This window comes from Salmo salar, chromosome ssa25 (genome assembly GCF_905237065.1).
Source record: "Salmo salar chromosome ssa25, Ssal_v3.1, whole genome shotgun sequence".
NCBI classification, from domain to species: domain Eukaryota; kingdom Metazoa; phylum Chordata; class Actinopteri; order Salmoniformes; family Salmonidae; genus Salmo; species Salmo salar.
This window is the reverse complement of record NC_059466.1, coordinates 27,362,457-27,389,860: the sequence shown is the minus strand read 5'-3', so window position 1 is coordinate 27,389,860 and position 27,404 is coordinate 27,362,457. Positions and strand designations below refer to the sequence as shown.

General features: G+C 41.5%; 1 protein-coding gene and 1 pseudogene across 1 annotated transcript; both read left to right on the top strand.

Moving 5' to 3' along the window:
• Window positions 1-2,218: 2,218 nt before the first annotated feature.
• Window positions 2,219-5,251, top strand: ndf1 (Neurogenic differentiation factor 1). Its single transcript, NM_001139808.1, has 2 exons — window positions 2,219-2,367; window positions 3,029-5,251. The coding sequence occupies exon 2, from the start codon at window positions 3,038-3,040 to the stop codon at window positions 4,100-4,102; it is 1,065 nt and encodes a 354-aa protein (NP_001133280.1). The 5' UTR covers window positions 2,219-2,367; window positions 3,029-3,037; the 3' UTR covers window positions 4,103-5,251.
• Window positions 5,252-7,222: 1,971 nt separating this feature from the next.
• LOC106586405 (ceramide kinase-like protein) overlaps window positions 7,223-27,404 on the top strand; it is an 83,345-nt pseudogene continuing 63,163 nt past the window's right edge.

Here is a 27,404-nt window from a genome sequence, read left to right as displayed (position 1 = left end):
CAATGCACCCCACTGGGCACACACTGGTTGAACCAACGTTGTTTCCACGTCATTTCAATGAAAGTAAGTTCTACCAATGTGGAATAGACGTTGAAATGATGTCTGTGCCAAGTGGGATGTTCTACAAACTTGGTTTATCTTTTTGCATTTAAAATGTTGTTTTACGAGCAAAACAGTAAAGTATCATATTGTTGAGCACAGAATAAACGAATAATGTTTGCAAAGATATGTTACAATATGTCTACAATATGAAGCCAATATCAGTGTGAATTATGTTTAGACATAGGCAAGTCTAAAGCAATCAGTGCATTTTCTTTAGGAATTAGTTAAATGTTTAGCCAATATGTTTAACAGATAGACTGGTCTTACTGTGTATTATTTAAACCAAAGCTAGCCTAGTAATTATGAGCTGTTAAATACATAAACAAATTGTTTTGTTAAGTCTATCCTAAAATCATATGTAGTTCTAAGTTTCTAAAAGAAGTGAGAACTGTATTCCCTCTTGTAAGAGTAGCTGTCGGTGGTGCTGAAAGCCTCGACCACGTGTGTCTCCGGCTAACACAGTTTACATGGTAACAGAAAGATGTAGTCCGGGAAGCTGCGTGCGCAGCTTGTTCTCGTAGGGGACTTTCGACTGACACAACTTGTCCTGGTTTTATGAAAGAGTCAAGATAAGGTGTTCTCTGTCAGGCAGCACTTTGAGGCGACCAGGTTATGTGGCCACTTGACGGTTACCTACATCACGGAGCAGACCCGTGCTCTGCGTTGCTCCGCCGGGCCATTAGCCTAACCGACGCTGTTAAATATATGATTCAGAGCTGAGCAAACAGTGTGAATGTGGGGTGTTTTTCTCGGGATGTCCGTGTCAGACACTACCGAGTTGAAATGTTGAAAAAAAATAAGCTATTTTAATGGACGTTTACAAGTTTAAAATGTTATGCTCATCATTTCGGCAAAATTGTTTTAATTTAGACTTTTTGTTTAGCATTAAGAATTTAGTTATTTGCGCAATTATCCATACATGTAGGCCTAGGCTGATATAGGCTATATCAATAGGTTTATTTAAAGATATTGATAATTCATCCCAAATGATGTGCTTATGGGTGTATTTCCATTTAGGACTACCCAAATGCCCAGTCGTTAGATTTTAGGCTATAGGCCTAGTTACTCATTTTGTGAATGACCAGACAGTATGGTTTTAGTTCGTGTAGCAGATTGTCTTTCTCATTCTAGGCCTATGGACTAATTTTATAGTCCCACTATAACTATTCTACTTAAATATTCAATCGTTGTCTCGTGGTTCAGTTCTCTCTTGATTGTATGTTGTTACCCCCACTTGTTACGCTGTCTGTCCAACGGTCAACACGTAGATTTTTGGGGCATTATTGAACAGAAGATAGCAGATTTTGGACGTTGGATCGAGGCAGTGAGCCGTGAAACAGGCTTTTGTTAGTGCGCGTGCGACTCGCGTGCTGACCTGCAGTTTGAAAAGAGAGGGAGACTCGATGCTCATTACTTCAGCAGCTCGAGCTCCGTCCAGATTGTACAACCACTGTTGCCAATCAACATCACGCACTGTTAGAGATGGGGACAATAACGCTTACAGATGAGCACTGATGCAGTCAGCAGTGAGCAAAAAAAGAAAGGCAAAGTATGCATTTGGTCTAAATTAATTATTTTTGTTGTTATGAAGGTCCAGTATGTGGCCTTTAATATTTCCAGCAAGGGCCTTATTCTTTCCTTGGTGACCTGACGTGTTTATTGGACTATGTTAGGTGTGTTCAATGTCCCCAAAGTAGCCTAATGTGCAAAATTACATTATTCCATAATTATGAGATTCATGATTAATAAAATCAAACCATGTAAAGAGGACACACGTGGGGAATTGGTTGGGCTTGAGTATTGGTAGTGATTGAATATGTCTTACGCACCAAAGGGTTAATCCATCCTGCGGGTCCACACAGGTCTATGGAGTCCCTAACTGGGGACAGATGGCCACTTTCTTTTGGCCACAAAGGAGCGGAATACAGAGCGCTGGCGAACACAAATGGTCCCATATCACGTGACACTTGAGGCCGTTTTTGCCTGACGTAGATGGACCATATGGCGCGTGCCGGGAGTAAGGCCTGGGTGGGTGGAGCCTGTTCCTGACTGTCATTGGGTAACGCGATGGTGATGGTATTAGCGATGCAGCCATATAAACACACAGGTTCATCTCTCTCTCCCAGTCAGTCACTCGCAGCATCAGCAGCAGCGCTATATAACCCGAGCATCTGTCGGCGCAGCCACATTACCATCCATCCACCGGACCTCACACTTCAGGAGGGGCATGCCAGAGTCATAACAAGATAATTCTGCAAAACATAGGTATTTATTTCTCAATCTTATAATGCAATAACTTATTTATGCAAATGCTTTGGGTGAAAGCAATTGTATGGAGTGCTGTGTGCTGTGATATATCTGTTACATTGCCATAAAGTATAGTTATTTAGCAGTTAAAGATTTTCTGAATAGGCATGAATTATTTATTGATACAAACCTGCTCATATGAGAGTTGATGTGACCATATGTCACCTGTTACAAAAAGGAAACGGGATTCAGATATTCTGATTGAACTCAGTGATGACATTTCATAGATGTTTCAACTGACTGGAGATATAAAATAACGTAATTGCAACAATTATTTTTATCAAGTTGTGGGCTCGTTATGTCAAGCTATTAGGTGATAATTGAATACTTTATCTATTATGCTACTATAATGTTTTTGGTTTATCCTGACCACAAAGTAGTGTTCTACATTTTGCTCTCAAATTCCTATGACGTTTATGATAGCCTATATAATCATTGGTGTTGCAAACGTAATATTGGTTCTTCTGATACAAAATTATTTTTGCTTGACCTAGAGTGAAAAAATTAGTATAGCATAATGCACATTTTCCAAAACGAACTCCTGCTGAATAGGCTATTAGTCAAGTAGGAAATTATGTCCTAAGTGAGTCTGCTCACGGTTGTCTATTTTTATTGACAGATTTCCAATATGACTAAGTCCTACACGGAAGAAACCATGATGTCATCAGATCCCCAGGATTCTGCGACCTGGACTGATGAGTGTCAGGGCTCCCAGGACGAACAGGAAATGGAGAAGAAAAACGGCGCACTCGAATCCATGAACGGGGACCTCGAGGATGACGACGAGGATGGGTTAAACAGGCTGGATGAGGATGATGATGAAGAGGAAGATGAGGAAGAAGAAGGCGACGATCAAAAGCCTAAACGTCGTGGACCAAAAAAGAAGAAAATGACAAAAGCCAGAATGCAGAGGTTTAAGATGAGGCGCCACAAGGCGAACGCTCGCGAAAGGAATCGTATGCACGGACTCAACGACGCGCTCGAGAGTTTGCGTAAAGTTGTGCCATGTTACTCCAAAACCCAAAAGCTCTCAAAAATTGAGACTCTGCGTCTGGCTAAAAACTACATCTGGGCCCTGTCAGAGATCTTGCGGTCGGGTAAGAGCCCAGACATCATGTCATTTGTACAGGCCCTGTGTAAGGGCTTGTCTCAGCCCACTACTAATCTAGTGGCAGGCTGTCTCCAGCTCAACCCCAGAACTTTCCTCCCGGAGCAGACACAGGAGATACCATCTCATATGCAACCAGCAAGTGCTTCCTTCGCCGCCCATCCCTACTCCTACCAGACCCCGGGTCTTCCCAGCCCTCCATATGGTACAATGGACAGCTCCCACATCTTCCACGTCAAGCCCCATTCATACGGAAGTGCGCTGGAGCCATTCTTTGAGACCGCGCTGCCGCTTACAGACTGCACTAGTCCATCATTCGACGGACCTTTAAGCCCACCACTGAGTGTCAACGGGAACTTTTCCTTCAAACACGAGCCTTCGTCTGAGTTCGAAAAGAACTACGCATTTACAATGCACTACCAGGCTGCCGCTGGACTGGCGGGTCCACAGGGACACGCGCCCCTTTACGCGAGCTCTGCGCAGCGGTGTGAGATACCGATGGAAAACATTATGTCGTACGAAGGACACACTCATCACGAGAGAGTCATGAATGCTCAGCTTAACGCTATATTTCATGATCCGTGAATACATTAAACCATCAAAGACTGATAAGAGTGCGTCATGATATGATATCCTAGTGCCACTGATGCAAAAGAGCAATTTATTATCCTCTTGATTCTATCATGTAGCCTATGTATTTATTGTTGTTACTGCCTTTAGGAGAAGTGCGGATACATATGCATATTCTCTTTCACTTTATGTATTGTATTCTATAGCGCTTCTATAGGTCACATTGTGGAAATAGTGGTGACTATACTCAGAATGTGTTGATTATCCATGCTACAAAATCACAAGCAATAATTTGGAAAACTATGCAATTTTTAAACGAATAACTAGGCCAATAAATTAAATAATAAAGATTTCTATATTTTTCAACCAGTATTGTACATCTCCCATACTGAATTATTTTGTTGTGATTTTGTACAGAATTATGAATTGCTTTTTTTTATAAAGTCGAGTCGTATTTCATTTCACACAACTCCATGTTGTTAATGTTTTATAAAATAGTGTTATGTCATGTTTATATGATACAACCGTTTTATAAAAAAAGTTATGTATACAGAGGCAAGTGCTAATACAAATCGGTTGCCTTAGCAATTATTTAGCCTACTGCAAGTCATGCAACGTTGCACAATATTGATAATTTTATTTTCCCCAAAACATTGATAGCCTACTTAAAAGTTTGATAATGCATAGGGGCCTACTACTTGCAAAGTATCCTAAACGCCTAATTGTGTATACAACGCTTCACCTGGAAATGCTCATTGCATAAAACGAAGTAGGCCTACTAATTATTTCATTTCAAAATTCAACCGTGGCCCATCTTCAAATTCATTATCAGTGCAGCACATTTTGGAACATATCAGGCACCTTCTTATTGCGCCATTGCATGCATGTCCAAATCAGTGCAGAAGAGCTATTTGCAGCATGATGCTTATCTTCAATGTGTGCCGACTGTATATTGTTTGTAAACATTTTATAATGTATGATGTTTTCAGGACGCATAGGGACTGAGTGCCATGGAGTTATACTCATATGTTCTTTATTTGCATTTTGTTTTTAGTTTTAAACTCTCTTCCGATGTGATTCAAGTGTACATAAGTCAGTGGAGATAAATGTATATCTCATGAGGCGCACTCAATTATTATTGTAAAATAAAGTGAATGAGTAGCCTACAATTTATTTAATTATTATCTGGATCTACAGATGTAGGATCTTAGTTTGATCATTCCTTTGTTGCGGTGAATTTCCTACACAGAAAATGCAAACCTGTAGTCTATTTTAGGTTTAAAAAGTCTTCTTAAGTTTGTAATTTCCACTTTGAAATTTCAGACTTGATTTTCCCTAACGAAAAATGTATCAACCCCTACAAAAATGTCCATTAATTATAATCCACATAATAATCCACATTTCCTATTGCTGCAGGATAATTTTCCTGCTGTAGCAAACTGGCTCAAATTGATATCCTACATCTGCATTGACAATGACGGAGCTAAACAGAAATAGCAAACTTTGAGCAGGACTGATTTGGCCAACATTACGTTGACAGGTGTGGCTCAATCATCGACTATATGGTTCTTTATAATAATAAAATTGCATAAAAACCTAAATGAAAACGTATAGCCTATGACTAAATCTGTCAAAAACCAGAGTTAAGGCACAATTAGTTTCAGTGGCTTTCCCCTCAGTCCCTCAGCCTGGTCGCAAAATAACCTCGACTTCGTTGAGACCCACATTCGACACTTCTTGGATGTCCAAATTATTGAGACATTCTCTAAATATGGGTTTCCGTCAAATCTTTATGCATGGAGATTGACTATTTCTCTGCCCATATGGATAGGCTACTAAATCAATATATCCTATATTGTCCTAGGCTATATTATGAATTTTAGATGCATGAAATGAAAAGCATCTTGATATGAGAAATATTAAGACATCCATTTGTGATTAACATTTAGGCCTAGGCTATATGAGTGAACACGAGCACATCCCCTTAGCCAGCATTTATTTACCTAACGTTGTATATCAAATACTGAAGGACAAAACGAGCGTTTTTCTGCCATGCCACGAATAGCTAAAGTAAGTCAAGGGGCATTCACATGCCACCATGGTTTCTTCCCAAATGACACCCTATCCCCTATATATAGTGTACTACTTTTGACCGGACGGAACACTATGAGCCCTGCACAAGTATAGAAGGGTATAGGGTGCTATTTAGTACGAACACCATCTCGTATGCAAACCGAGCAAGTCACAGATGTTACTTCTGCTGGGGAGGTTTTTAATTTATGAAAATGATCTTGTTTATGCATGAACACACTGGCTGCATCTATAACCCAATACTTATATCATAAGGGAAAACACCAAACAGCGAGCCAACTTCATGATAGACATTCTGAATGGTGCTTCTTTATTCACTGTTCATGTTGAATAACCATTAGAGATTTTTCCTTGGATATCCGTCCTTCCTCAATATCAGAATCTTCACTGAATCGTTTAATCATTTGATTATAAGCATACATTTAGATGGAAGTAAACACTCACAGCATGCTTTAAACTGGAATAATAAAACGAAAAAATGAAATCAATGTATGTACTCCTGAAATCTGTATATCGTGTGTCCCCAAAATACAAATTTATTATTTCATAAATGCACACAGTTTTTATTTATTTATTTGAGAGATATCCTGGTCGGTTGGCTGTATACTATGTCAAATTGGGAAACTGGCATCCCTGTGCCATCTGTAACTTTATGAATGGGTACGCAGGGTTCCTTTGTTAAATCAGGAACTGTCCATGGTGCTGCTAAGGAAATTGGCGCATTAGCCTTGTCCAGGTATATAGGCCTATACCCGTATTACTCGGTAGAATATACAAGGATATTTTATTGAATTAAAGACCTATAAAGGCCACTGTTCTATAATTACTTTGATTAGTTCGTAAACCTCCAACATTGAGGTAAAGTCAATGACATAATGGACAGGACAGACAGGGTCCTGAAAAATATAAAACCATTCCTGTGCGTAACTCAAACTTTACGCACCAGCTCTTTGGATTCGGTGCATAGGCCAAGCATGTAGACGAATTTAGAAATGAACCATAGCATGATACAAATGATGGTCTAATGACTGGCATGTTGGCTGCATGAAATATAAACACACCATACGTTATATCCCATAGGCTCTTGACAGAGATTTTCTTTTGAACTTTTCTTGTGGGCGCGTGCCCGGGAGGAACACTTCACGGGCTGCGCTCCGCCTGGTGACTTGAAGTAGGCAGGGGGGTCATGGCTAGATTGATTACAGTTTATGTCACATTTACGTCAAAACGTAACATTTTTGCATTTTAGCTAATCCTAACCATTTTCCTAACCTTAACCTAATTCTCACAACCTGCTACGTTAATTATCCCAACCTGAATTCTGACATAAACTGTATCCCATCTAGTCATCACTACATAACTAGGCAGAGTGGGAAGTTTCAACTGTTGGACCTGCCATAATAACCTTACCGTCGTGTGCACGCGCCCATGCAAGCAACCCAGTAATAGCCTACAAAGCAGGCACCATTGTGGAATAAGACTTAACCGTTAACGTTTTTAAATGTTTGAGTCCCCTCGAAAATCGATAAATGAACGGGACGCATTGTCAAAGAGCCAGGAGGAGTTGAGTGAGACGCCACCGGGGTCTCCCGTGAGTACAGGCAACCATGGGAAGAAGAACAAGAGAACGCAACAACCAAAACAACCCGATAAACGCTCGGTCTCAGCTGCACAGCTTTGCGCGGAGGAGTCGTGTGAGCAAGAACAAGAACAGTCAGAGAAACAGTACACCGATTACGACACAGACGAACCGATAGTGAGAGGGATATTTCAAATAGGGAAGAAGAGTCACGACGTCCTTCTGTCATCGACGAGGGTGACATGGAGTCTTATTCAGCCAGAGACCCCTACAGGTGAGCTCACTGTTTCACCATTATCCATGACAATTGCAGACGGGGTCTGTTTCTTCTACCAGTGCCGCATGCCGACCAACATAGCCTACATCAGACGGAGGGGAATCATAAAACATAATATTTTCACATGAAGACATAGCTAACCGTTTCTTGACTTTAGTGAAACAGAATCCCCCCATGAATTCGTGAATTTCGGACATTTCCTACATGGCTTGTAAGAAGTAACACAAAGGTATTTGAGAAAAGAGGGTTGTAAGTGTTTCATTTATCTGTAGGTTAGATTCCAGATAAGATTGACTCCTTGATACGGTAGATGAACCAAGAAAAGGTGCAACATCAATGACAGCCTATCAATTGCAAGCCATGAAGTAAACATACTTGGCTCTATGTATACAGACATCAAATATTGACAACAAACAAAACGGTATAAAATGTATTTTTGTTATAAAACAAAGTATATTTTGTACATTTTGCGTAGGCCTATACTATAGCCTACATATAGCCTATTATTCGCACAGTATGTGATGTAGGCTTATAGGCCTATTGACTGTTACTAAACCTATTATAACAGTTTGCCTTTTAAACCTATCAATATTCAAAACGTTATTGTTTGATATTTTATTTATTTGGTCTTCAAACTATGTTACACAGCAGTCTAAATCAGTTTCAGTCTCCCTTGTCAATGGTGACATAAATGGGAGTGAAACTCAATGGCCAGCCCATGCTGTAGGGTAAATGACTATTTTTTGGTGAAATGATGTAGGTCTAGGTTACCAAATATTATTCTGGAAGAAGCAGACAGATCTTACTTTGTCTTGTGTTATATTGCTGTAAATAAATTATATTATGTGCTGCCTCTTGAAGAGCTTAGCCAGCCAATAGCCTAATAAGAATTCTTTATTTATTGTTGGCCGCTCGGCCAAAGTATACGGAAGATAAAATCATTAAACCAGTTAGGAAAAATGTAGAAAGTGCCTGTTGCCAGAAAGTCATGTGTAACAGATGTGTCGGTAATAGACTCCGTCTCTGACCGGCCGGCTGGCCGACTATTGTGACCACCTAAAGCAGGGCATCTGGCGCTCATGTGGACAGTTAGTTTGCATCCCAAATGCCACCCTATTCCCTTCATAGTGCACTACTTTTGACCAGAGCCATATATACTGTAAGGAATAGGGTGCCATTTGGGGAGCAGACCTAGAACATGTCCAAGTAAATGATACTCACACATCGCCATCTGCATCTCCACACTGAAGGATGGGTACATGGGACAACGTGTGATCATCATGGGGGTGGTATAGGAGGCCCTACTTACCTTATCAGTTTCAATGGAGAGGGCGGTGGGGTTGTAGCCATGTTTCTTGTGCACAGACTTCAAACATAGAATCAGATGTGTCCAAATGGTTGATCAGATGAAACAGTTCCATCAAAACAAAATGAAAAAAAGGAAACATATGGAGAGTTTGAACTAGATATCCATCCCTTTCATATTTTTTTGTGTTGTTGTTGATTTGTACAGTATATATCGCTCAAAAGCATCAATTGCTTAGTGCAAAACAGATTGGGTTTCATTTTGCTTAATAATCTTTACAGGCAATACCTTTTGGTTATGTGTGATCCAAGCTAATGTTATTAAGCCAGCACTCTCATTACCCAGAAAGCATCAGTCTAATAACCCCCTATGGCCACTACCAAATGCTCCAACAAAACTGCCAAAAAACCACAGGCACATGTCTGATTCGCTGGCGGTTGTCTATTTGACTGGGTTTGAGATTCTGTTCTGCCCAGGGATAGCAGATCAGATCTGTACAGTGGTCTCAATTTCAATCATCATTTGAAAGATGGCTCACAGTAGCCTATATATTTGACATGCTGAAGTTATGCCAGTGTTCAAAGAAATGCAATGTTATGCTGTTTTGATAGACATAAATTAATATTAAGTTATAAAAGGCATTCTTTAGGTACTGAACATATTCAAGTAGCTATAATATACTAAATTCTTATACTTATTTATCTGATGCTCTCATATCGTTGAGAGGCAATACTTTTAATATCACAGTTTCAAACACTAAATGCATCAACTCACCACAGATAATATTCATAGTGAATTAAAATTTAATGTAAACCTACTGAAGCGTTGTGTTTGCCCAGAGGCTCCTACAATAGCTTGACCTTGAGACCCCTGGCTTTGCTTTCATTGGCCTTGTTTACTGTGATTGGACCTTGGCCTGAGGTTACTGTCTTTAGTACGTGTATGTGATCCCTGCTGGGATTGAACCCACAACTTTGGCAGTACTAGGTGTCTTGACCTAGGCAAGGAGAACAGTAGAGATTTATTTAATCTGTCTCCTGGCCACAGCATTTAAACTAGATAGCATGTTAAACACTTTTATTTGTCAAATGCCTCTTATTGGATGGATGTCTAAGAAAACAACAAGATTTAGATTGACACACAGTGAATGTTTACAAAATGCAATTTAACTTCATAAAATGTTATGCTCCCTTTTATTTCACTCTGTCCTAGATATCCTTCCATGAGGTTCAGTCACTGTGAGAGGGATATGACTTCTCTGGCCAGTTCATTTGTGGGTTGTTAGATGTAGGGTGTTGAAGTGTTAATTTGATGTTCAAAAATATCCTGTTTTCCCAAGACTCTGAGACTGTGAGGCAGATCTTGGCTCGTCAGGTCCTCTGTCACTGCTACTTGTCAGTCTGTCCTCAGTTTTCGGGAATTAATTGCACCACAGAGGTTCTTGGGTCTACAGTGCATTCGGAAAGTATTCATACCCCTTGATTTTTCCACATTTAGTTATGCTACAGCCTTATTCTAAAATAGATTAAATTGCTTTTCCCACCTCATCAATCTACAAACAATACCCCATAATGACAAAGCAAAAACAACTTTCAAGAAATTTTGCAAATGTATTACAAATGAAAAACGGAAATGTACCTAAGTTTTCAGACCCTTTACTCAGTACTTTGTTGAAGCGCCTTTGGCAGCGATTACAGCCTCCAGTCTTCTTGGGTATGACGCTACAAGCTTGGCACACCTGTATTTGAGGAGTTTCTCCCATTATTCTCTGCAGATCCTGTCAAGCTCTGTCAGGTTGGATGAGGAGCATCGCTGCAAAGCTAAATTCAGGTCTCTCCAGAGATGTTCGATCGGGTTCATGTCCGGGCTCTAGCTGAGCCACTCAAGGACATTCAGAGACTTGTCCCGAAGCCACTCCTGTGTTGTCTTGGTTGTGTGCTTAGGGTCGTTGTCTTGTTGGAAGGTGAACATCCGCCCCAGTTTGAGGTCCTGAGTGCTCTGGAGCAGGTTTTCATCAAGGATCTCTGTACTTTGCGCCGTTCATCTTTCCCTCGATCCTGACTAGTCTCCCAGTCCCTGCCGCTGACAAACATCCCCACAGCATAATGCTGCCACCACCATGCTTGACCGTAGGGATGGTGCCAGGTTTCCTCCAGGCGTGACGCTTGGCATTCAGGCCAAACAGTTCAATCTTGGTTTCATCAGACCAGAGAATCTTGTTTCTCATGTTCTGAGAGTCTTTAGGTGCCCTTTGGCAAACTCCAAGTGGGCTGTCATGTGCCTTTTACTGAGGAGTGGCTTCCGTCTGGCCCCTCTACCATAAATGCCTGATTGGTGGAGTGCTGCAGAGATGGTTGTCCTTCTGAAAGTTCTCCCATCTCTACAGAGGAACTCTGGAGCTCTGTTCATAGTTACCATTGGGTTCTTGGTCACCTACCTGACCAAGGCCCTTCTCCCCCGATTGCTCAGTTTGGCTAGGGGACCAGCTCTAGGAAGAGTCTTGGTGGTTCCAAACTTCTTCCATTTAAGATGATGGAGGCCACTGTGTTTTTGGGGACCTTCAATGCTGCAGAAATGTTTTGGTACCCTTCCCCAGATCTGTGCCTCAACACAATCCTGTCTCGGAGCTCTACGGACAATTCCTTCGACCTCATGTTTTGGTTTTTGCTCTGACATGCACTGTCAAGTGTGGGAATTTATATAGACAGGTGTGTGCCTTTTGAAATCATGTCCAATCAAATGAATTTACCACAGGTGGACTCCAATCAAATTGTAATAACATCTCAAGGATGATCAATGGAAACAGGATGCACCTGAGCTAAATTTCAGGTGTCATAGAAAATGGGTCTGAATACTTATGTAAATAAGATATTTATTTTTTATAAATTAGCTAAAGGCTCTGGGTATCACTTTTATGGTAGTTCACTCTTGTGACCAGTTTACTCAAAACATTGATATCAGCTAATTGTCAGCATAAATCTCAAGAGAAAGGGATGAGGCTTGACGGCTAATGTAACATGAGCATTTGTAGGCTACATACCGGTTGAAATATGAGCTTGTGAAGGCTACAGTGTACATACAGTGCCTTCAGGAAGTTTTCAAACTCCTTGACTTTTTCCACATTTTGATGTGTTACAGCCTGAATTTAAAATGGATTCAATTGAGATTGTGTCACTGGCCTACACACAATACCCCATAATGTCAAAGTGGAATTATTATATATTTCTTTATTAATAAAAGATGAAATATTTTGAGTCAGTAAGTATCCAACCCCTTTGTTAAGGCAAACCTAAATAAGTTCAGGAGTAAAAATTTGCTTAACTGTAACGATGTACGCTGAGAGTCGGGAAGCAAGTTCAGGGAGTGAATATTTTTAATAAATAAATGAACAAAACAAGAAACACAAACAGCGCACTGACATGAAACAGCAACAATGACGACTGGGGAAGAAACCAAAGGGAGTGACATATAAAGGGCAGGTAATCAAGGAGGTGATGGAGTCCAGGTGAGTGTCATTATGCGCGTAACGCTGGTGACAGGTGTGCGCCCTAACGAGCAGCCTGGTGACCTAGAGGCCGGAGAGGGAGCACACGTTACATTAACAAGTCACATAATAAGTTGCATGGACTCACTCTGTTTGCAATAATAGAATTTAACATAATTTTTTAATGAATACCTAATCTCTGTACCCCACACATACAATTACCTCTAAGGTCCCTCAGTCGAGCAGTGAATTTCAAACATAGATTCAACCACAAAGACCAGGGAGGGTTTCCAATGCCTCGCAACAAAGGACACTTATTGGTAGATGGGTCAAATGTATAAAGCAGACACTGAATATCCCTTTAAGCATGGTGAAGTTTTCAATTACACTTCGGATGGTGTATCAATACACCCAGTGGCTGCATTATGTTATGAGTATGCTTGTCATCGGCAAGGACTAGGGATTTTTTTCGAATAAAAATAAACGGAATAGAGCTAAGCACTGGCTAAATCCTATAGGAAAATCTTGTTCAATCTGCTTTCCATCAGACACTGGGAGACAAATTCACCTTTCAGCAGGACAATATCCTAAAACACGAGGCCAAATATACACTGGAGTTGCTTACCAAGATAACATTGAATGTTCTTGAGTGGCCTGGTTACAGTTTTGACTTAAATCTGCATTTAGATCTATGGCAAGACTTGAAAATGTCTGTCTTCAATGATCAACAACCAACTTGACAGAGCTTGAAGAATTTAAAAAAGAATAATGTACAAATATTGTACAATCCAGGTTTGCAAAGCTCTTGGAGACTAACCCAGAAAGACTCACAGCTATAAATCCTGCCAAAGGTGATTCTAACATGTGTGGACTCAGGGGTGTGAATACATTTAAATTAGATATTTATGTATTTCATTTTCAATAAATGTGCAAAAAAAATCAATTTAATACATTTGGAATTTCAGGCTGTAACACAACAAAATGTGGAATAAGTCAAGGGGTATGAATACTTTCTGAAGGCACTGCACATGTTCCCAGACCAAGGTCTTCAACCAGCTCTTATTTTTCATCTTGAGTTCAGGATTGACAGGGACATCTAAACCCATGCTGAGGCCCTATAGTCTGCTAATGTCTCTGACTGCTGATGTGTATATCTACTCCATATGCTGTGGGTTATGGCTGTATAGGGACCAGATCAATACAAGACATCTGTTGACACACAGGGTCATATATGTAACATGAAGTATCTCCTCTCTAGTCGGACTACAGATCTACATCATACGTATATCCACTGTCTCCAGAGATCTTATCAGATAGATAGATAAACCTGTAGTAGGGTCTCTCTCTGCTTTAATGGATTTACATTCTCATCTAGTGAACATATTGGGAATACCTAACAAATAGCAGCCATTCAATTTGTGTTATAATTCAGGATATAAATATTATTTTGAAGAAAAGTTGTTGGTCACCATGCACTAAATATGAACACAAAAAATATATATTTTTTATAATATCAAAGTCTGTGATATTGATGGAGTTCTATCGGAGCCAAAAATAATATAATGTGGTGTCCCATAAGGCTCCATACTATATGGTTCCTGATATATGTAGATTAAAATAATAATAATAATAATAAAAACTATGACAGGCACTCTGGTCCTTTAGAACAGTCCTGAGATATACTGTATCTTATATACATGTACAGTGCATTCGGAAAGTATTCAGACCCCTTGCCTTTTTTCACATTTTGTTACGCTACAGCCTTATTCTAAAATGGGTTAAATATATATATTTTTTCATGAATCTACACATAATACCCCACAATGACAAAGTGAAAACAGGTTTTTAGAAATGTTTGCAAATGTATATATATAAAAAATTATATATATACTTTATTTACATAATTATTCAGACCCTTTGCTATGAGACTCGAAATTGAGCTCAGATGCATCCTGTTTTCATTGATCATCCTTGAGATGTTTCTACAACTTGATTCAAGTCCACCAGGGATTTCAAGTCAATTGATTGGACATGTTTTGGAAAGGCACACACCTGTCTATATAAGGTCCCACAGTTGACAGTGCATGTCAGAGCAAAAATCAAGCCATGAGGTCAAAGGAATTATCTGTAGAGCTCCGAGACAGGATTAAATTGAGGCACAGATCTGGGGAAGGGTACCAAAAAATGTTTGCAGCATTGAAGGTCCCCAAGAACAGAGTGGTCATCATTCTTAAATGGAAGAAGTTTGGAACCACCAAGACTCTTCCTAGAGCTGGCCACCCGGCCAAACTGAGCAATCGGGGGAGAAGGGCCTTGGTCAGGTAGGTGACCAAGAAGCCGATTGTCACTCTGAATGAGCTCCAGAGTTCCTCTGTAGAGTTGGGAGAACCATCCGGAATGACAACCATCTCTGCAGCACTCCAGCAATCAGGCCTTTATGGTAGAGTGGCTAGAGGGAAGTCACACCTCAGCAAAAGGTGCATGAAACCTGGCACCTAGGCAGAGTTGCAAAGAAAAAGCCATATCTCAGACTGGCCAATAAAAAGAAAAGATTAAGATGGACAAAAGAACACAGACACTGGACAGAGGAACTCTGCCTAGAAGGCCAGCATCCTGGAGTCCCCTCTTCACTGTTGATGTTGAGACTGGTGTTTTGCGGGTACTGTTTAATGAAGCTGCAAGTTGAGGACTTGTGAGACGTCTGTTTCTCAAACTAGACACTGATGTACTAGTCCTCTTACTCAGTTGTGCAGCGGGGCCTCCCAATCCTCTTTTTATTCTGGTTCGAGCCGGTTTGCACTGTTCTGTGAAGGGAGTAGTACACAACGTTGTACGAGATTTTCAGTTTCTTGGCAATTTCTTGCATGCAATAGTCTAAATTTCTCAGAACAAGAATAGACCGACGAGTTTCAGAAGAAGGTTTGTTTAACTTTGTTTACACTGTATTTCTGAGCAATTTGATGTTATTTTAATGGACAAAAAAATGTGCTTTACTTTCAAAACAAGGACATTTCTAAGTGCCCCCAAACTTTTGAACGGTAGTGTATGTAAATGTGATATTTCCGTTTTGGGGTATTGTGTGTAGATTGATGAGGGAAAAAAATGATTGAATCCATTTTATAATAAGGCTGTAACGGAACAAAATGTTGAAAAAGTCAAGGGGTACTTTCCAAATGCACTGTATCTACAGTCGTGTGCAAAAGTTTTGAGAATGACACAAATATTAATTTTCACAAAGTTTGCTGCTTCAGCATCTTTAGATATTTTTGTCAGATGTTACTATGGAATACTGAAGTATAATTACAAGCATTTAATAAGTGTCAAAGGCTTTTATTGACAATTACATGAAGTTGATGCAAAGAGTCAATTTTTGCATTGTTGACCCTTCTTTTTCAAGACCTCTGCAATCTGCCCTGGCATGCTGTCAATTAACTTCTGGGCCACATCCTGACTGATGACAGCCCATTTTTGCACAATCAATGCTTGGAGTTTGTCAGAATTTGTGGGTTTTTGTTTGTCCACCCGCCTCTTGAGGGTTGACCACACGTTCTCAATGGGATTAAGGTCTGGGGAGTTTCCTGGCCATGGACCCAAAATATTTATATTTTTTCCCCCGAGCCACTTAGTTATCACTTTTGCCTTATGGCAAGGTGCTCCATCATGCTGGAAAAGGCATTGTTCGTCACCAAACTGTTCCTGGATGGTTGGGAGAAGTTGCTCTCAGAGGATGTGTTGGTACCATTCTTTATTCATGGCTGTGTTCTTAGGCAAAGTTGTGAGTGGGCCACTCCCTTGGCTGAGAAGCAACCCCACACATGAATGGTCTCAGGATGCTTTACTGTTGCCATGACACAGGACTGATGGTAGCACTCACCTTGTCTTCTCCGGACAAGCTTTTTTCCGGATGCCCCAAACAATCAGAAAGGGGATTCATCAGAGAAAATGACTTTACCCCAGTCCTCAGCAGTCCAATCCCTGTACCTTTTGCAGAATATAAGTCTGTCCCTGATGTTTTTCCTGGAGATGCTTCTTTGCTGCCCTTCTTGACACCAGGCCATCCTCCAAAAGTCTTCGCCTCACTGTGCGTGCATATCCACTCACACCTGCCTGCTGCCATTCCTGAGCAAGCTCTGTACTGGTGGTGCCCTGATCCCGCAGCTGAATCAACGTTAGGAGACGGTCCAGGCGCTTGCTGGACTTTCTTGGGCAACCTGAAGCCTTCTTCATAACAATTGAACCGCTCTCCTTGAAGTACTTGATGATCCGATAAATGGTTGATTTAGATGCAATCTTACTGGCAGCAATATCCTTGCCCGTGAAGCCCTTTTTGTGCAAAGCAATGATGACGGCACGTGTTTCCTTGCAGGTAACCATGGTTGACAGAGGAAGAACAATGATTCCAAGCACTACCCTCATTTTGAAGCTTACAGTCTGTTATTCGAACTCAATCAGCATGACAGAGTGATCTCCAACCTTGTCCTTGTCAACATTCACACCTGTGTTAACGAGAGAATCACTGACATGATGTCAGCTGGTCCTTTTGTTGCAGGGCTGAAATGCAGTGGACATGTTTTTGGGGGATTCAGTTCATTTGCATGGCAAAGAGGGACTTTGTAATTAATTGCAATTCATCTGATCACTCTTCATAACATTCTGGAGTATTTGCAAATTGCCATCATACAAACTGAGGTAGCTGACTTTGAGAAAATCAATATTTGTGTAATTCTCAAAACTTTTGGCCACGACTGCATACTCTGCTCACCAGCCTGGCTTGTGTCTCTCTCTGTCGAAATATGATTCTGATTTGAAATGACATGATAGGTACAGCCTTTCATTTGGGGCACAAGAAGGAGCTCAAAGATTAAGCATAGATGCAGACTTCTAGAAAACAATATTGCTGCCAGATGGAGACAAGCTTCTCTCCAGCACTGCTTCTGCTCCTGGCAGACATAGGTGGCATAGCAGCATCATATAATCTACTATAATTCATTTATGGTAAAAAAAAAATACATCCATTTAATTTGACATCCCGAAATGACAATGTCTTCAACATTGGCAGTAATACAAAAATTGTCGGAATATTCTCAGATATTCCTTTTTGTTCAAATTTGTATTGTGCATTCATAAATTAGGATCTCTCTGTTGGGTTCTTCTTCATTCAATGTGTTAATGTGTGATCTCAAGTGTGTCTTAGTTCACACTACAACGTGTTGTTATTCACTACAGATTTAACTGCTATTTGTCTCATTTCAGCTGTTGTTGTTGATTTTTGTTGTTGTTGGGACATACAGTAGAGTGCTCTCAGGCCCAGATAACTCTAGCTCACATTGTCATGTTGTCAACTGTCCAAGCATAGCCAGTCTTTGCCAGGTCAGTGTAGTGCTCCTCTTTGCCCCCATGTTGTGTGGGCCATGTGGTTCACAGTGTGGTACCTAGGATCATATTTTCCACCTGTGCCTTCAGAGGCCTGCCTGCCGAGACACACACACACACACACACACACACACACACACACACACACACACACACACACACACACACACACACACACACACACACACACACACACACACACACACACACACACACACACACAAACAGCAAAACCCAATATTTACATTTTTATATTGCTGTTGTCAAGCCCCCATGAAGCAAACAGAGCAGACGACAGGGTCTGTTTGTTCCCTTTGTGCAATTAGACTATGACACTGTCTGTCTGTCTCTGTCTGTCCCAAATGGAACCCTATGCCCTATATAGTATACTACTTTTGACCAGAGTCCAATTGACCAGGCCCATTGGACTGGTCTAAAGTAGTGCACCATATATGGCATAGGGTTCCATTTGGGAAAGACACACTTTCTATCTGTCCCTCTTGTAGTACGGAGGGGTCACACACGTTCTGAACCCTCGCTGTGGTTACTGTACTCACTGTACCGTTCAGCTAATTAACTTTAACTGTCATAAATTGTAGAGCAAATATGGGCAGAAATTAGTCCTTTCAGTCTGTCATGTGCACTTCCCACAATCATGGCGAATTGTGTTGACTCTGTGGATGAAACTACACACAATAGTATTTCTGGTAATTGCAGTCCATCACTCTAAGCATTTCTATCACCACACACACATGCCTTACAGTGAACAGCACAGGTTGTAACTAGGGCTGTCAAATGCTATTGAAAAAAAATTGAGTGAAGCGCAGGATTTGCTGTGATTAATCGCAATTCATCGCAAATTCAGAATTTGCTCAAATTCAGGTGTAATTTAAGATTTTTTCATACAAAAAAAACATTACAAGAATATTGATGTTGATTTCGTCTAATGACACGTTTAGCAAAATTAGGCAAATTTAAAAAGCACACTTTCTTTAACCTTATGTCGACTTGTTTTAACATTGCATTGTTATTTTTAGCTGTATAGATGATGTATTTGGTATGTTTTCAGTGTATCTTGAATGCTTTCAGACAATCACAATCACAAGAAAAAAAAGTGCACTAACATTAACTTGGGTTAACTGATTAACTCTGAAAGCCCTAGTTGTAACATAATGACTAGTTGTTAATAGTAGTAAGTCATCCTTTTTTTCCAATGTCTGCCAAAAAAGGGAGGGGAAAATGCACCAGTCTGTTTCACTTCAAAGACTTCAAGAAGATAGATAAAATTTGAAAAAATGTATAATTTCAAAAATACTCCACATCCTCTGCAGAATATACAAATACATGAACATTTCATTAAGTTGCAATTCAATGCCATGACACATCTCTATATATCATTATATTGCCTATGCACAGTGTGACAATACATCCCATCCAAACCAACCATTTCCAAATCCAAAACATTACACTAATTAGTTTCACAGATTCAAACCCCTGCCAAACCCCTAAATAACCCAAACTAAGTTCCAAACAACTCAGCCAACTTTATGAATGGACCTGTGCCTGAAAGAAGTCACGGGCAGCCAACCACTGTGTATGGAGTTTTTATATGGCGCGTTGCAGCACCTGAAAGAGTTGGCTTGTGCATAAACGGCGAAAACAATTAGCGTCAAGCAGATAAGTCCCCCTATAATCCTGTTTATGGTCGGAATCAGGCAGATGTGCTTAGATTGATCCAGACAGGACAGGGCGCCAGCACCAGTTTACTGTAATCCCACCTCCCCCCTCTCCTTCCCTTGTACATCACTGTATTACTGGAGGGAAGGAAACGGGTGAGGGGGACTCTCCCCCCTTTCTAAAGCCTCAAACTATCCCCCCTCTCTACCCCCTTTTCTGAGCGCCTTTTCCCTTGTACCCTAATATATCACTGTTGTTAATATGGCCCTGTTTGTCATTGGTCCCTGTCTACAGCCAGCTCATTCTGTCAATCGGGGGAGATTATCTTTATTCCCTCTAAATCAATTGGATATTTTTGTAGGGGCCAACATTACAGCCAGCACTCAAAGTATTTGAACAATTTCAAATCGTATTTGGACCCAGGTCTGGAAGAAGCCTGATCACCAGGAACAGATGGTGTCAGCCGGGGTGTCCCGCTAAGCTCAGCAATGTGAGAGGATAGATGGTAGTTAATGTTCTGAAACACTGTCTGAGGAACAGGCTGGGGCCGGGGCTGGGGATCTTCCTAATGAAGAAAGCGTTTCACATGAGGAGAGACAGACTCATTTAGAGTAGAGAAGGAGTCACAGTCAGGACAGTTGGCCATCTTGGACAAAGAACCCAGATCTGTTTAATAGGAGTTGTGTCTGATCTTGATTGTCTTCAGCAGGAGGGCCAGGGAGAATGAGACACTAAACAATCCTGTGATGTCACACTCTGTCAACACATTACCCATTAAGAGTTAAAGATCCAATGAAGCTGTTTTTATCTCAAGATCAAATTATTTCTGTGTAACAATTAAGTACCTTACTGTACTGTAATTGTTTTCAATTAAAATGGTCAAAAAGAAACAAAAATTGCTTCTTTACAAAGGGCAATTTCTCAAGCAACAATTTTGCTAGCATTGTCTAGGGGAAAACTGAAAATGAGCTGTTATTGGCAGATAGGTTTAGAACTCTATTTCTTATTGGTCTATTAACTAATTTACCACATGGTGATGTCACCATGGAAGGCCAAAACTCAATCCCACCAAAACAGGCTGACATTTCAGGCAATCTTTTCAAACAGCTTTTACACTAAAAGGGCATTATCATAATTTTCACAATTTCACATTATTATTCCAATCTCATAGTGTGGAAATAAATATTATATAAAACACAGGAAAATCACGTTTTTCACTGCACTGGGCCTTTAACACTTTTAAAGCTATTATCGCTCAGAACTAAAGCTATTTCTTTGTTCAAGTATAGGCCTAAGCCTTTATGGTGGCATTGTAGTAAAGGGTTCCTGCACTTCCAGAGCATGTCTTTGCTTCCTGTGTATCTCCAGGTCAGTCGGAGACTCTGAGGCGTACAGAGTATGTGCAGCTGAAGGATGTGTTTGCAGTGAAGGAGAAGAGACATCGGCCAGCAGACAGGGGGCACTCTCTTGGGCATCACTCTGTTCCAGTGTAAGAAGAATGGACCCAAGCTGAAGGACCATGCCATTCACTTTAACAACATGAATGTGGACCACTGTGAGATCTGGTTTTTAAAAAATGAAGGAGATACTCAGTGGTAAGTGTGCTTCACAAAAAATACTTTAAACATATGTGACTGGTTTCTCTGACAAAGATTAAGGCTAGTTCTAGACTCAGTGGCGATTCTGCTTTTAAGACTGAATCTAGGTCTGTTAAACTGGCTCATATAGTATTTGGTTTGACGGAGTAAAAAAGATGGAGAACATCAACTAATGTAGTGCATTTTTATGTGGACTCAACCTATGGCCCCAAACTTAATTGTACTACCCTAAGTGGGCTGTGCTTTTGACAAATATTTGAACACCAAACATATCAGGGAATATATGTTCTACAGCAGTTTGCAGTGATGTTGTAAAGTGCAATCAAACATTTATGATGCCAACAAGCCCACAAAGATTTTGAGACATGCTCTAATAAAGCAATACATTATCGATCACTATAGTCACTAGGATATCACAATCTTTTTACAGGTTGTCACACAAAGACATTCTCCAATATCTTCCTGTTGTGATTTTTTATGACTTTTTTAAGCAGCACCCCTGTGTGGTTATTGGCTCTGTGTGTGTCTCTAGGAAGTGACCTGGCATGATGGGGACACCTGTCTCTGAGGACCCTGCTGGGTTGGACCATCTAGGCAGCCTGTCCTCCTCCCCTCTCCACCCACTGTCTCCCCCTGTCAGTCCCGTAGAAGGAAAGATAATTACTAACTACAGGGTGGCCACCATCAACCTGTTCTTCAGGCCCTTGTGGCCAACACCTCCACATCGTTCTCCCACCCTCCTCCTCTCCAGCGTAGTCTAGGGCAATGACATGGCCATCACACAAAAAGAGTGCCCATATCCAACACCTTTCAATTAATCTACTACATGCTGCCTCATCAGACATAATATCCTTGACAATCTCAAATATCCACCCCAGAAATGTTGCCTAATATACAGTACAGTGTGTGCATAGAATGCATGTTGGAGTTTCTGTAAGTGAAAAACCTGGTTTAGAGATAGCTCTACCAGGTGCAGCTTAGACAAGCACTAGAAAGCTAGACAGTCCCAGTTAGTGACACTGTCTGCCTGTACATAATGCTGTGTTAACACAATTCAGCGTAATCCCTGTAACGTTCGTTATAGCAGCAGCCAGCTAATACTACGTGATTAGTTCTGCATTAGTCATCTGAGATTAAAGGGGATTGTTGTTATGTTAGCTCAATCTAGCCGGCATTACACCATCTCTCCTTTCACAGGCCTGTCCGCTCTGTTATAGCCCTGTACTGTTCTGTTCCTCAGGCAAACCAAGGATGTGTCCAAAATGGCATCCTATTCCTTATATAGTGCACTACTTTTGACCAGAGCCCTATGAACCTGGTCAAAAGTAATGCACTGCGTAGGGAATAGTGTGCCATTTAAGACTCAGTACAACTTTGGCAAAGCCGACTTTTAAAGTTGTACCTCCCTCAGCCTTAGGAGGATCCAAAGCCTTGGCTGTGTTCCAAATGGCCCCCTATTCTCTATATAGTGAACTAATTTTGACAAAGGCCCATATGCGTCTGGTCAAAAGTAGTGCACTATGTAGGGAATAGGGTGTCATTTGGGACGTTGGCCTAGGGTTTTCGTGTGAGAGGGCTGCGAGTACTTTGTACTTTAACATGAATTTATTAACATAATTAAAACAACATGCCTTGAGGCGGCCTACAGGACACTGAATAGCCTTATTTATGAAGAAAAAAACATACAAAAACAATCATTAATTGATTCGATATTGTCTTCTTTTAAAAAACAACAATTTGATATTATCTGGCATATTTGGGTTATTATGATGCAGAATGGATCATCTTATGAAACTAAGCCTGGGCCCGTATTCAAAAAGCATTTTAGAAGAGGAGTGCTGAACTACAAGCAGTTTCATCTTTTATCATTGTACAGAATATTTTTCTCCAAATGTAACACAGTGGCAGTGCATGTGCAATACTAAATTAAATCAACAAGAGATATTGGTTGTTATAAAACCTGCATCTCATTACACTCAGGTGCTGGGCGAATATGGTTCGACACAGATTCATATACTAAATAAATATATGGCTCTGGTTTGATCTGACAAAGATCCACTGCGGCTCGAAATATTGACCCTGTTATTAAAAGGTGGTATTAGGAGCATAATGCAGAGCCCTTAGCCTTCACCTGGCACAACAAGGCCTAAGTAAGTACAAAGTAAATTAAGGGCATAACAGACCTTGTCCTTATCAACAATAAACATATAATGTTATGTACGATTAAATAATAGCCATCAACTACATGAATCATGCATATATTCATATAGGCTCTATACAAAGAGTTAAAACATAAAGGGTAAAAAAAATCCTCTCCATTCTGTTGTTAAACAACTTAGCTAACGGGTTTATGTAGTTCTCACACTGACTTATCAATAGACATATGAATTCAGTTTAGAGGACAATGGTCAATGGATCAACTCTAAGTTGAACTCTGAGCTTTTCCCCCTCTCTTTTTCTCCTCTCTCTTTCGTTCTCTCCTCCACTCTCTCTTTTCCTCCCCCCGAGGGCCTTTAGCTACGACAACAATAAAGTTCAACTTGATGCAGGAGTGTGACCATCCACTTTGACAAGAGCACCAAGGCCATATTATCTGTCCAGAGAGGGGAGACGGCCTAGTGTGGGCTATGAGGGGCCTGGTTGGTCTGATTGACCTGCCCAACACAGGACCCACTAATCTGTGAAAGAAAGGGGGCTTTGAAAATGCCATGGAGGTGATTGTAGGATTGTAGCTCTACACAGCGTCGCTCCGCTCGCACAAGGCAAGGGTATCAGAAAGACACGGACATCCTGCCTTGAGCCTTGTACAGGTGCTGCCATTGTTAGCGCTGGCCTCTACACATGCTGGTCTGTCTGTGACCAGGCCTGTGACATTACCAGACGACTGATGGCTGGTTTAATCTGGTGGCTGACACCCTCAGCTGGACCATGCCACCTCATGTGTCAGACCACATCACATGGCTTGTCACTGCGATGGCCCAGCAATGACCACAGCACTGGCCAAGGCAATGCCTCCATTTGGTTTCCAGCATTCAGAATCCATCTCTAGGAAAGGAGAGTGAGGGGTTGATAAAAAAGGCAAGGAGGGAGACGGGGTTATACAGCAGCACCTTTTGTGTTTAACTGTCAGCTGGGACACTCCCTTCATTGTGCAACGTTATTAGAGGCTCCCTGGGAAACGAGGGCGCAGGGATACACCGTTCCCACTGTAACAGGTGAGAGCTCCTGTAATCCAGCATACCACAGTTTAAATTCCCCCTGTGGGAGAAATTATTCAGCAGCACCACTGACTTAACAACAGCCTTATAATAAAATAAAAGACACACCCCTGTGGAAAACAGAGAGAGAGAGAGAGAGAGAGAGAGAGAGAGAGAGAGAGAGAGGAGGAGCTAGAGGAGGAGCTAGCACACCGTCCTTTATGTTCCATTGTGTGAGGCTATCAAGGTATAATTTTAACAGGCAGTCATGCGCGGCGCAGACCAAGGTGACATGTGGCCCAAAGTAATGTATTTCTCTCCCAGGCAGGTAAGTCAGTTAGCTAATGTGGGAAGCTAATGTAGTAAAAGGTAGCAGGATGCATCTGTTCTTCAGGACACACACACACACACAGAACCTGGCTAAGGCTGTCTGGAGGAAGTCTAATGAAGGAGCTGAGAGACAGAGACTTCACATCTCAGAGCACACAGGAGCCTAATATCCACCACTTAATGTGACACTGAAACTGTATTATCACCTTCTATCAGAAAGGATAAAAACATCTGGGGCTGTATTTATAAAGCATCTCGGAGTAGGAGTCTCTGAGTAGGAGTCTCTGAGTAGGAGTCTCAGAGTAGGAGTCTCAGAGTAGGAGTCTCTGAGTAGGAGTCTCAGAGTAGGAGTCTCAGAGTAGGAGTCTCAGAGTAGGAGTCTCAAAGGATCTCCGCCTGTCCTTAGAACCTTATTTATCATATGCAAAATGTTTAGTACAATCAGTTGCATAAAGTTCATGAATTAAATTGCTTTACAGCAGATGACCTATTTGTCAATGTGTGCCCAGCAACCTCCCCTCTCCTGATGTGGTCATATCCTCTGTAGGATATTAGTACTCTTCCTGGTTGGATGAGTGTATGAAGGACATTACCCTGGTCCTTGCCTCGTAGCTGACTAGATGAGTGTAGAATGTTAGCCTGGTCCCTGTCTGGTAGCTGACTAGATGAGTGTAGAATGTTAGCCTGGTCCCTGTCTGGTAGCTGACTGGATGAGTGTAGAATGTTAGCCTGGTCCCTGTCTGGTAGCTGACTGGACGAGTGTAGAATGTTAGCCTGGTCCCTGTCTGGTAGTTGACTGGATGAGTGTAGAATGTTAGCCTGGTCCCTGTCTGGTAGCTGACTAGATGAGTGTAGAATGTTAGCCTGGTCCCTGTCTGGTAGCTGACTAGATGAGTGTAGAATGTTAGCCTGGTCCCTGTCTGGTAGCTGACTAGATGAGTGTAGAATGTTAGCCTGGTCCCTGTCTGGTAGCTGACTAGATGAGTGTAGAATGTTAGCCTGGTCCCTGTCTGGTAGCTGACTGGATGAGTGTAGAATGTTAGCCTGGTCCCTGTCTGGTAGCTGACTAGATGAGTGTAGAATGTTAGCCTGGTCCCTGTCTGGTAGCTGACTAGATGAGTGTAGAATGTTAGCCTGGTCCCTGTCTGGTAGCTGACTAGATGAGTGTAGAATGTTAGCCTGGTCCCTGTCTGGTAGCTGACTGGATGAGTGTAGAATGCTAGCCTGGTCCCTGTCTGCTAGCTGACAATGTAGGATGGGGCGTGTAGGATAGGGTGGCAGGTAGGCTAGCGGTTAGAGCATTTGGCCAGCAACTGAAAGGCTGCTGGTTCAAATACCCGAGCCGACAAGGTAAAAAATCTGTCGATGTGCCCTTGAGCAAAGCACTTAACCTCAATTTGCTCCAGGGGCGCCGTATTACTATGCTGATCCTGTAAAACAACAGATTTCACTGCACTTATGTGACACTAAACATATATATATCTTTGTTATGTTACTTCGGTCCCTGTCTGCTAGCTGCATGGATTAGTGTAGAATGTTACCCTGGTCCCTGTCTGCTAGCTGCATGGATGAGTATAGAATGTTACCCGGGTCCCTGTCTGCTAGCTGCATGGATTAGTGTAGAATATTAGCCTGGTCCCTGTCTGCTAGCTGCATGGATTAGTGTAGAATGTTACCCTGGTCCCTGTCTGCTAGCTGCATGGATTAGTGTAGAATGTTACCCTGGTCCCTGTCTGCTAGCTGCATGGATTAGTGTAGAATGTTACCCTGGTCCCTGTCTGCTAGCTGCATGGATTAGTGTAGAATGTTACCCTGGTCCCTGTCTGCTAGCTGCATGGATTAGTGTAGAATGTTACCCTGGTCCCTGTCTGCTAGCTGCATGGATTAGTGTAGAATGTTACCCGGGTCCCTGTCTGCTAGCTGCATGGATTAGTGTAGAATATTAGCCTGGTCCCTGTCTGTTAGCTGCATGGATTAGTGTAGAATGTTACCCTGGTCCCTGTCTGCTAGCTGCATGGATTAGTGTAGAATGTTACCCTGGTCCCTGTCTGCCAGCTGCATGGATTAGTGTAGAATATTAGCCTGGTCCCTGTCTGCTAGCTGCATGGATTAGTGTAGAATGTTACCCTGGTCCCTGTCTGCTAGCTGCATGGAGTAGTGTAGAACGTTACCCTGGTCCCTGTCTGCTAGCTGCATGGATGAGTGTAGAATGTTACCCTGGTCCCTGTCTGCAAACTGCATGAATTAGTGTAGAATGTTACCCTGGTCCCTGTCTGCTAGCTGCATCAATTAGTGTAGAATATTACCCTGGTCCCTGCCTGCTAGCTGAGTGTATAATGTTACACATTAACAGGCTTTCCATTAACTCACCATGTGTATCCATGGAGACACCACCTTCTCGTCAA